At 51.5% G+C, this 11,503-nt stretch overlaps 1 protein-coding gene across 1 annotated transcript in view; it reads left to right on the forward strand.

The window, feature by feature from the left end:
* Positions 1-1,528: 1,528 nt before the first annotated feature.
* Positions 1,529-11,503, forward strand: part of Gdf6 (growth differentiation factor 6) — a 15,551-nt gene continuing 5,576 nt past the window's right edge. The window contains exon 1 of the mRNA XM_005362301.2: positions 1,529-1,937. Within this exon, the coding sequence (XP_005362358.1) occupies positions 1,529-1,937 (409 nt within the window). The remainder of the gene's footprint in view (positions 1,938-11,503) is intronic.

An 11,503-nucleotide genomic window follows, 5' to 3' on the forward strand; every position in this document is an offset into this window, starting at 1 on the left:
CCTCAGATCATACCAGGACACAAAATGGCAAAGTCACTCTTCCCTGGGTCTATCCTTGGCTGAATGGCCTTGGAAAAGTCACTTTTGAGACTTTTTTTTTTCTTTCCTCATTTTTAAATCCCTGAAAGTGGGATGATTGCAGCGGGACGTTTAAGGCTGGTGCTTGAGCACCCCATGGGGACTATGGACAACGTCTGTCCAGAGTGCTGTGTCAGAGAAGCAGCCCTGAGCTGCCAAGTGTAGCAGCGTGCAGGCTCCGGGAACCGGCGGGGCGGTGGGCGGGGAAGACACTGGGAATCTGGGGACAGATAAAGGAAACTCGTGATGGGGTGAGGCTGGACTGAAAAGAAACAGATTGGGGTTGAGCTGAGAAGGGAGGGGTCTGGTGGGGGAAGAGAGGGTGGGAAACAGAGACTTGGGAGGCCACAAGAAGAAACACAGGCAGGCCAGCGACGTTGTGAGGGGCGGGGGGAAGATTTATCTAATAGGAAAGAGAAGGAACTTGAGGAAGAAGGAAGTCCTGAAAACAGCAGGAAAATGGAAGGGGGAAGTACGGGTGCAGAGGAAGAGGGAAACAAGCCCCTAAGGGGCCCGAGAAGCCGGGGATCACAGGAAAGAAAAAAGCAGCAGCTGCACCAGACGTTGGGGTCTGCAAGAGAAGAGGCTGGGGCCTGCAGGGGAGCGAGCATCTCTGAGCACTGCTCCAAACTCTGAAGACTGGTGGCCTTTGCCTGACCTCGAAGGTCGGGAATAGACGCGGGGCATTGTGGAAGGCAGCATCCTATCGAGAGAATGGGGCTGTGAAGGACTGGCCCCTGCGCCTGCCCTTGGCTGTGCTAACGCCGACTTGGGGGTTGAAGTTGAAGCGGAGCAGAGAAGGTACCACTACTGCGAGCCAGCGCGCAGCCGGCGGCAGCAGAAGCACCAGCTCCGAGCCAGCTCTGGCCACCGCCACTGCAGCTTCCCGTGTTCCCAGATCCCCGGGCCGCTGACTCCCAGGAAAGTACAGGCAGCTGGCGGGAATGGCGTGCGGCGGGGCAGCGTGGAGGAGGGTGGGCTTCTCCGCCCTTGCCAGACGGCCCCTGGTGTTGCGTGCGGGCTCTGGCTCTCCAGCCGAGGGACAGCGGTGCTCGGTCCCCGCCCGCCCTGCCAGCGCTCCCGACTCCGCCGGGCGCTCGCTGCGAGCAGCTCGCACGCCTTCCGCGGGGGCGCTGCGCCACGCCATCACCCCAGCCCACCACCGCCCCCTACTCCACACCTCCTGCCCGCACTACCCGCCGCCCTCCCCCTCCCTGCCGTGCCGCTCTCCCTCCTCTCTTCCCCCCTCCCGGCGAGGGGCGGGAGGGGGCGTGGCAGGGCCTCGGTTTGGGTAGCTGCTGCCCGGCTCCCCGCACTCGGAGTCTGCAGGAGGAACGCGGCCCCCGCCGCTGTCCAGCTGCTCTGTGCCTTTCGCGCCCCGCGCCGCCGCCTCCGCCGCCGCTGCCGCTGTCGCCGCTGCCTCTCCGGGAAACTCAGTCACTGGCTCACCATGGACTCTCCTAGGGTCCTGCTCTTGGCTATCTTCCTCATCAGCTTCTTCTGGGATTTGCCGGGTTTCCAACAGGCTTCCATCTCCTCGTCCTCCTCCACCGAACTGGACTCCACCAAGGAAGTGAGGAGCCGCAAAGAAGGGAAGATGCCGAGGACACCACAAGAGAGTGCGGAGGGACAGATGCCCCAGGAGCACCAGCCGAGGCAGAGCGAACTCCGGTTGCGGCCGCCTGCACAGTCTCAGGGGCAGGAGCCTCCGGGCAGGGTCCCGCGCGTGGTGCCCCACGAGTACATGCTGTCAATCTACAGGACTTACTCCATTGCTGAGAAGTTGGGCATCAATGCCAGTTTTTTCCAGTCTTCCAAGTCAGCTAATACGATCACTAGCTTTGTAGACAGAGGACTGGGTAAGTGGCAAAGAAAGCGCCGGACTCCTCTCCCGCTGGAGCTCCTCAGCCAGAGCGCTGCCCGGGCTCTGGCAAGAGGCTGCTTTTGTGAATTCCCAACCCATTTTGGATACCTCCCCTTTTTTTATTTTCGCAAGCCCAAAATTCTGAGTGCAGCTGCAGATTTGCTCCAGTCTGCAGTCCTCCCCTTAAGCTCTCATTTTTCTCTTTTTCCTTCTTGTTTTCTCGTCTGTTGCCGAAAGCAGCGTGGTGGTTGCTGGTCTGGTAGCTAGAGGAGGAAGGGTAGAGGGAGGGAACTGGTGGGCAAATGATGGGAGATGGAGAAGGGTCAGAGAAAGGACTGAGGGACCGAGTGGTAAAAGCCCATGAGGGATGCTGGCCTTAGGGCATCTGTGAGGGCGTTAGAAAGCGTGGAGCCTCCTGTCTCTCAAGGAAAAGCGCGGCAGGGTCCAGGGAGCGGAGGAGTCTAGGACCAGTGACAGGCAGCGCCTTAATCCAGCAATCCTGTGAGTTCTGGAGAGCCGTGCAGGTTGTGAGGGACATCAGTCCATAGGCATCCAGTCCCTTCTGGCACCGTTTTTTTTTTTTCTGTCATTTTTTTTTTCTTTTTCTTCTTCCTGTAGTATCGCACACCTGATGGTTCTCAAGCTGCAGTCTGCCGGACTGGCACAACCAGGGACCGCTGAAAGCGTGGGGTTCTTGGGGCTTAGGGTACCACAGGAGTGCGCGGATCCACCTGTCTCAGACAGACTTCACTCTGCTCTTCTCTCTAAGCGTCTGGGGACCCACCCCTCATCACCTGCGCCAGACTGGATGCACCTGTCTGTAGGCTTCCGAACTTCCCCCTCTTGCTCTCCTCACTAATCCACAACATGGCCAATGTCTTCTGATTAAACCTCTGATATTGGGGAAAGTTCCACCGGCTTCTAGAGAGGAAAACGTAATTCAGAAAAAGCAGGAAGGGAGGGGTGGACAGAGGGGAAGGTACCGAGAAGGTAAGAGGCTCTAAGAGATTTAGGCAGTCCTTGCTTGTCATACCCCCAAGCTCAGCTTTGCCTGTTCCTAAACCCGCAGGCTAAGGTTCAGTGAAAGTCTCCAGAATCCCAAGAGCCCCAGAATTGGGCAGAGGGAACTACTCAGCTACATCTATCCGCCTTGATGATCCTCACATTCTGGAACCTTTCCAGAGTGGGCTAATGTCCCCCTCGCCCACCTGCCCCAAGCCTGACTCGGTCTCCAGTCACCAGCCGTCCCTGGAAGCTGCTTTCCTTCTCAGCCAAAATTCTAGGTATGCAGCTGCAGTCCGAGGTCAGCGGGTTATGAGCTGCTGAAAGGACCCGACGGCACATTAACGCCGCCGTATTTTATGACGATTTTAGGGATAATAAAGTCACCTTTACGAAAACACGTGGCTTCTTCGTGTTGCCGCTACAAGGTCTCGTACCTGGATTCTCCAGCTCAGCGCCAATGCCTTCCTACCTCTGCTGGAACGTAAATTTCTCCCCCAGCAACGTCTCAGTAAACCTCCTAGTGTTTCTAAGAGGAGAGGCGGTGGAAGGTCCCAGAATACTGTTCTAAGGGAAGAAATCCTAGAGGCCTAGGCTAGCAGGCGACTGGGTACTTTCTTCTTTTCCTGGGAAGTGACAAGGTCTTCTCTCCTACCCCAGGCAGGCACTCTTATTGGTTCACTAGTTCCTGAAAGTTGACACAAGACCAAGGGACACTGGAGGCTGTTCCCAGGTATCTATAGAGGACCTTGGAATTTCGGAAAGCAGGAAAGGCTGTCTCTGGGGCCCTTAGACCTGCAGGATTCGAGCACTCTTCAGCCCTTGCTTGCCCCCAGGTACCCACACACCCTGGCACCGTGCTGGGAGCCCCCAGGCTCCTCCAGCACCAAATGGGCAATAGGGAGTAAAGGAACACTGTTCCCTGGCCATGGACACCGCGAGGTCAGCAGGATTGTAGGTTTAACCTCAGAATGCATGCACAGGGCTGTCAGAGGTCCCTAGAGGTCTAGGTGCACCAAGACCCACCCAGAGGGTAGCTGTGAAGGCTTTCTCTCCTCCTCGTCCTCTGAGTTTGAAGGAAACTGTGTGAGGACTGCGAGGACACTTGGAAGGCTGTGCTGCCTGTGGCAAGCCGCCGCGCGGGTGTAAAGGAGCTGGGGGACGGGCAGAGAGGGACTGGAGGGGTGCGCGGAGGAGGGGCTGGATTGCTGGCTGCGGCCCCAGCTTGATAAAGGGAAAACCTCACTTTCCCTCTCACTGATTTTGATTTGATGTGTCACCGGCGGTGACCTCGGGTTGGACCTTCCGGGGCTTGCTTAGCCTTGGGCCCCTGATTGGAGTGTTTCAACTCAGCGATCTAATTGAGGGTTCATGTCATAACACATCAAACGGTGTCTAGTCTCCCGTGATGGAAGGGACCCACTAACCGCGCATCCCGGGCTTCTGGTGAGGACTTCCGCTCCTCTCGCGCGCGGGGGTTCTTAACGTGCCAAACTCTTCGGCATCCCCTCCCCCAACCCCCAAGTGGGTAGGCAAAAAGAAAAGGGCCAGCCAGGAGAGGAGCTGGTCGTGCTAACTTGGCGCCTTGCCTAGAGGAGGTTTAAATCGCCACAGAGTAGTAGGCTGGGATCCGAGGAGCCAGGGTCCCGCCAGGGGAGGAGCCTCGAAGTGGGCTCATAAGCTCTGAGAGACTCGTACAGAATTGGTTAAAGGTCTCGTTATCGGGAGAACTTAAAAGTTAAACCTGAAGCTGGTGTTTGAGTTTGGGAGGGCAGCAACAAGCCCCGCGCCAAGTGAGCAAAGAGAGCAATGGTTCCACAGAAACACCGGGGCCTCCTCTGCTGTCCCAGTGCGTCTCCCTGTCCCATTCATCCCAAGGCGGCCTTATTGAAAGCTTTGAAAATGCCCAGGAATGGTAAATATCAGTAATGACAGTAGCCAAGATAGGTTGACCTTTCAGTGTGGGCCAAGTCCTATGCTAAAAGCTCTAACATGAAAGAACTCATTTAGTTCTCGGCTACCGTTTCTGCATTGCTTTCGAGGTGAACTAGAGAAATGGAGTTGCTCAGGGTCACACCAACTGATTAGCCGTGAGACTGGGGTCAGAGTGTAGGCGCTGAATGCTAACGCAGGACACTATATGGCTAGGGTAAGGACAAGGAACTGTCATGAGAAACAGTAGTAAAGGACAAATAAAAGCGGGATTTTCTTTCCGGCTTAATGTTCTTCCGTAGTACGTAAAGGTCCAATGAGGAGTTCTCCGGGAACATTCGAGGGAGGCAGGGGTCTGAATATGTATTGTGCCTGTCTTTCTCTTGTATTTATTGAGTAGAAGCGCAAACTACGGTCGTACCTATGAGTTTATTTTAGAGGAGTAGAGAAGAGAGGTGCATCTGTGTGTTGGTGGGGAGTTGAGACTACAGGGGTCAGGATGGACCAGGTTAGGCTTCATGAAACCACAAAGACCAGCAATCCCAGGGTCCTGGGGTTTGATCAAGGCAGACAATTAGAACTGAGGAGAGAAGGTGGAGACTGGGGAGAGAGAGCCTTCCATGCAATTGCTTGGTAAGTGCCACCTTAAAAAAGAAAAAGAAAAAAACCTCAAGGATTCAAAGATGAGGAAAAGGAACAAAGTGAGTCTAGGAATGTGTCTATAAGCTAGGTTTCCCAGAGACTGTGAATTGAGAACAGTTGGTAGTGGTGTGCGTGCTGTTGTTCCAAGCCTGCTCACAGAAAGAAGACAGCAAAGAGCAGGTAACACCCAAGAGGAGATAGAAGGGTCTTTAGGGGCTGGATACCTTTATAGGTGAGTCCAGGAGCAGCTGCTTCGGGTTGCTTACTAGTTTGTGTGGTTATCTTCAGTTCAAAGATTACAAGGAAGCAGGGGTGTGCTAGGCACAGACAGACTTCAGAGAGAGAGGGGCGTGCTAGAGCTTCGTTGCTTCCTGCTGTTTGCCTGCTACATTGTGTTGACGCAAGAGCGTCGCAGAACCGTGGGTTTCTGCGCGCAGTAATCAACACAGCAGCGCTAGCACTTTTGCCTGGACCCTGTTGTCGTTGGCAAACGGAAAATGAAATATAAGCAGGGAAGTATTTTAATGGGGACGGAGGGAATTCGCAACTGTTAATTATTTGGTGACCTTGTATTCGATTTGTTTGAGTCCCTTATAAAAACACTAATTCATACCAGACGGCCAAGTGAGGAAGCTGGGCAGAAGGTTCCAATCTAGGCTTTATTTCCCCGGAAAGAGAGAACAGCCTTGGAGAGAGTTTGCTAAGCGTGCAAGTGTGTGAGTTTGAGGGGTGCCAGCAGAGGACCAGGCACAGGGCTGGTTTTGTGGTTCATGCTGAAGGATCTTCCCTAACAGGGTTAACCCAGAGGCCCTGGGGAAAGCCCTGGGAAAGACAAGGGAGTCTTAAACGCCAAAGTTTGTCTTCCTCTTTAGGTTGTAATGATTCAGGTACATCTAAGGTCACAAACCAATTCACAGGTTTGTGCTCAGCACCATTACTGTCTTCGGATACTTAGGGGCCACCAAGATGAAAAGGCACGATGCTAAAAGGGCCTAGCATCAGTGTGGCTAGTGTGCAGGTTGCAGGAGGATTTTTGGCGCCAAAGGCTTGCCTGACAGCATCAAAGGTAACCCTCCTTTCTGGAGCCTTGAGGCTTTGGAGCTTTTGCCCAGGGTAAAATGGCTGGTGGGGGAGGGGAAGAAAAGCGTGCTCAGAAGCCTCCTTCGTTTCCGCACGTTAAGTAAAACAAAATTCCTCCGAGCCATGGACCCTGTAGGTTTTGTGGATTGTTCCTTTCCTAAATGGATCAGAATCCGAAAGCCATCCTTTCTGCCCAGAACACCTGTCCCTGGATCCTCTGGGAGCCGGGAATGCCGGGTCTTGCATTGAAAGGAAGCTTAGTGCCATCCGTTTCCCCCACCAGGAGTTCTGGGGTGATAGTACACCCCTTCCATAGTAGGCCTTCTAAGGGATGAGTGTTGCGGTGGGGGGGGGGCATGATAGAAATTTGGCAGATACAGGAAGTTTTGCTTCCTGACAGACTGCCACATGCACCAAATGACCTTGGGCAATCCAACCACTCCTGGGTGCTTTCAAGTATGATAAAAGGTATTAGTTTGCTGGCCCCTTTGCTATTGAGTAACTTGGCACCAGCTATCATTTTGTGGGATCACTGAAGAAAATGGAGTCGGAGATCTTTTGGTATGAAAAGCAGAAGTGAGGACCCACCCCAGAGACCCTTTGACACTCCCCGTCTAAATTCTGTACGTTTTTAAAGTTCGGTTTGGGTTTAAACACTGTCTTCTGATTACTAGACTAGCTCCCAGTTGTCCAGATGGGTCCATTGGTATGGCTCAGGGTGGAGAGTCAGTTCGACTTTCGGGAGAGAAAGGGTGGGAGTTTAAAAGGCGATTGGATGCTGCCTGGTGGGGAGAAGCTTTGGGCTGTACAGTTAGAGGCTGGCATCTGGGGCGGGGCAAGGCTTATGGACCCCAGTGGGCTGTACAAGAGCAGAGAAGGGCGGGCCAGCAGCACCAGTTGGTGCCCACTGAGAATGAGGATAGGGACAGGAGACTGAACAGGGCAAGAAGAAGCTGTGTTCATGGTTTGCCTCTAAGGGAGCTAGGTGGTCCAGTTGCTGTCCGCTTCCCAGTAGACTGGAGCTTGAAAGCTCCGTGGGGGAGGAAACCTGGAAAAGAAAACAAAAGGAAAAAAAAAAGCTCTGCTGTGGCTTGCAGCTGACACCAAGAATCTCATTTTGCTACATTGTTGAAAGGTAGAGCAAAATTAGCTACTTGTTGCAATCCAGAGACTGAACACCGCTGCCCAGCACTTCAAAGAATATTATGGAGGTGTCTCTTAAACAGGAGGCTTAGGAACTGGGAATTAGAACCTGAAAGTCTGGGCACCATCCTGGACCTCTTTGAACCTTGGCTTTAACCTGCAACTACAGGGTTAGTTGGGAAGAAAAACTGCATAGAACATCCGCTTATCTTTCTTCTTTTGAGCAGAAGCCCACAATTCTAGGACATATTTTCAGTTCCAGATTCTACCAGGAGTTTCCGACTCCTGCAAACCCCCATTACTCCCTCTTACCAGGAGATGTGGTGTCATTTCTACAGGGCGTTTTGTGGGTTCACTCCATCACATGTGGGAAAAGCCTCCTCCAACAAGCCGACTTTGTTCTGGTCCTCAGAAAGGAGTTGCTTCTTGGGTCTCTGAGGCAGGGGTTGCCCCTACAGCTCACAGAGGAGGAGTGGGGGCTGGGAGTGTTGTCTGAAAACCCATTAGGTTGGTTTTGATCTGCTGTGTGTGCCTAAATTAAGATCTGAGCTGCTGTGTTTGGGAGCCCAGAGCAAGATGCAGGTGAAAGACAAAAGCCAGGGTAAGTGTCCTTGATCTTGGTTAGTCAAGTCTGTGACCAGAAGAGATTTTAGCCACTCATCTCCCAAGTGTATGTTTCATCTGTCAAGACAAAACCAAGCTTTGATTGCCTATACTCAGTGCTCAGAAGGGGCTGGTTCTTGTCCTTTGCTGCCCAGAAATGAACAAGAGTGAGTTTGGAGTTAGCACATTGCAAGTCTGGGCTGAGGATCAACGGCTCAGTTTCAGTCAGGTAAGAGAAGGCTTTTCTTCTGAGGTTCACAGTTTCCTGATGAAACAGATCTTGGTACCAACACTGGACGTTCTCTATAGGATCCAGGCAGGTGACCAGACCATTAGCCAAGGAGCCGACCTGACCCAGGTACATGTGAGAAAAAAAAAAAAAACGTAAATCCACCATACAAAAAGAGACTTCAGGAATGGGTCTCAGATCATTCTGGGGATTGGAAGGGGAAAAAAATTGAAACACAGGGCAAGTTGAACTCCAGAAGTTGGGCCAGTCAGAGTGTGAACGGTATGTACATACTGATACAGTCTAGTGATTCACAGAGTCGGCATACCACCATCAGGGCTGCAACCCAGGCGTTCATGTCTATGCCTCCTTCCCTCAACATGGGAGTCATTTTGTTTGTCTGTTTGTTTTCAGGTACACATAGGCTGTATCCTTATCTTACCACCCATGACTGTTCTGGGACAGAATAGACTTCATAACGTGTACCAAAGAGAGGAAAGAGCAGGCATCGCAAGGCTACACTTGCAAGAAGAGGGATTCAGATTCCATTACAGATGGTTGTGAGCCATCATGTGGTTGCTAGGAATTGAACTCAGGACCACTGGAAGAGCAGCCAGTGCTCTTAACTGCTGAGCCCCCAAAACATTTTCTTAATGAGAATGTTTAGCAAAGGGCCAGGGTTTGCAAGGATGGGATCACAACTGCTCAGGGGGTAACTGTATTGAGAGCCAGCTTGGATCACCCACACAGGCCTTCACACACCACAGGGACGGACTTCTTGACTCCACCTGGAAGAATCTAGTTTGACAGATTCTGACACTTCAGGTTGGTGCTGGATCTGATACCCCTCAGAAGTGACTCCATCACAGCCATGAAAACTGAGCTTGGATGTTTCCCATCTTATAGAGAAAAGCACAATGCATCCTGGGGGAAATTGTAGCCTAGTCAAGTATGGATCACATTGAGGACCAAAAAGAAATGGTGGCAGGCTTTCCCTTCTCTCTCCTTCCTCTGCAGCCATGTAGAGGAGTGTGTCCTAAGAACTGGAGGTTTCTCTTGGAACTAGTGTGATCTGTTACAAGCTGCAAGATGTTAAACTAAGTCTTGGTGTTCTGAAGTTTATCCCTGCAAATGAATATAAAATGGAGCAGAGTGAATACTTGTGAAGGGGTCTGAGGGGTCATCAAAGTTCTGAGTGCCACGAGCCCTGCACAAAAGCAGTGCCCGGTTAGCAATCAAAACTGCTTCCGGGTCTGCAATAAGCTGGGGGGCCGAGGAGGAGGCTTAGTCTGGAAGAGTTCTGGAATATTCTTTGCAAAGTTGGGCGATTGATTATCTGTGCACTCCAGGACCTAATCCTCCTTAGAATGTGTGATTGGGAAAGGCCACAGAGTACGAATCTTCTGAGCTGTAGACTAGCTACAGGTTCTCTGCCTCTCAAAGACACAGAAGACATGGTCAGGCAGATGGAGGAGGTTGCTGAGCCTGACCAGCATCCATCCAAGGTGCTGGTTCATTTAAGCTGGGGGGCCGAGGAGGAGGCTTAGTCTGGAAGAGTTCTGGAATATTCTTTGCAAAGTTGGGCGATTGATTATCTGTGCACTCCAGGACCTAATCCTCCTTAGAATGTGTGATTGGGAAAGGCCACAGAGTACGAATCTTCTGAGCTGTAGACTAGCTACAGGTTCTCTGCCTCTCAAAGACACAGAAGACATGGTCAGGCAGATGGAGGAGGTTGCTGAGCCTGACCAGCATCCATCCAAGGTGCTGGTTCATTTAGAAGATGAGAAGCCAGTGTGCGAAGGGCCTACGGGTCCTTTTAGGGTCACACTTTCACTCATGGCTCTTGGTCACTGGCAGGAACAAATCCAGTTTCAGTTCTCAAGAGGGACTTAAGCTGTCTGAGGTACCCGCGGTGTCTTGGGAAGACATAGTTCTGATCCCTTCCTCTCTACAAGTTTCAGTGTCTTAGCAATGTTATGAGGGTTGACTGGGAGGCAGCCCCTCAGGGAGGAACAGCTGTGGGTACTGATGGAGTGTGCTGCCTGGTAATCTAAGCTCAGGCTGCTCCATCTTTTCCTCTCCATTTAAGCATCTGTCTTTGGAGTCTTTCATCCATTTCCTTTGCCTACCTTAGCCTTGTAAAGTCTTTGCCTAAGAAAGTCTGTTCCCATAATTGCTCCCCATCCTGCCTTTAAAAAAAAAATTAAAAGCCTTGTCTTCTTATATTGATTCTGACTGAAACATATTTTTGATTAACATCTTCCTTCTATTTTAATTTTTAAAACTTCTGTACTAAGAGCTATTGATAATGTAACCACATTACTACGGAGAGGAATTCTACTCTAGACTGGACTACAGCGGATACCTTGTCACAGACACCCCACATGGGAAGTGCCAGGATGAGCTTTGCCTGTTTTGTTGTATTTTTGCCAAATTGCTACTTGTGAAGGATTTCCTTCAGATACATCTGACTCTTCTTCCTCCTCCTCCTCCTCCTCCTCCTCCTCCTCCTCTTTTCTACTCATCTTCTGGAGAAAATGAAAGGACCAACAGCAACAATCTCTGCACTTGTATCTAGAAAGCTTTATGCATTTGATATTCTAGAACACAGAGTTGGCTGAAGTGAGAGCTGAATTGTTGCAAATTAGTTTGCTGCAAATGGAAGCTTCTTGTTGTAAGGAGGGGGGCCACTTGTTCATCATGGCCACCCAGAACTGAAATAATTACACAGAGACTGTATTATTTAAATCACTGCTTAGCCCACTAGCTCTAGTTTCTTTTTGGCTAACTCGCACACATTAATTTAACCCATTTCTATTAATCTGTGCATCACCATGAGGTTGTGGCCTACCAGCAAAGTTTCAGCACATCTGTCTCCAGCAGCGGCTCCATGGCTTCTCCATGACTCCACCCCTTTCTCCCAGCAT

This window comes from Microtus ochrogaster, linkage group LG5 (genome assembly GCF_000317375.1).
Source record: "Microtus ochrogaster isolate Prairie Vole_2 linkage group LG5, MicOch1.0, whole genome shotgun sequence".
NCBI lineage: Eukaryota > Metazoa > Chordata > Mammalia > Rodentia > Cricetidae > Microtus > Microtus ochrogaster.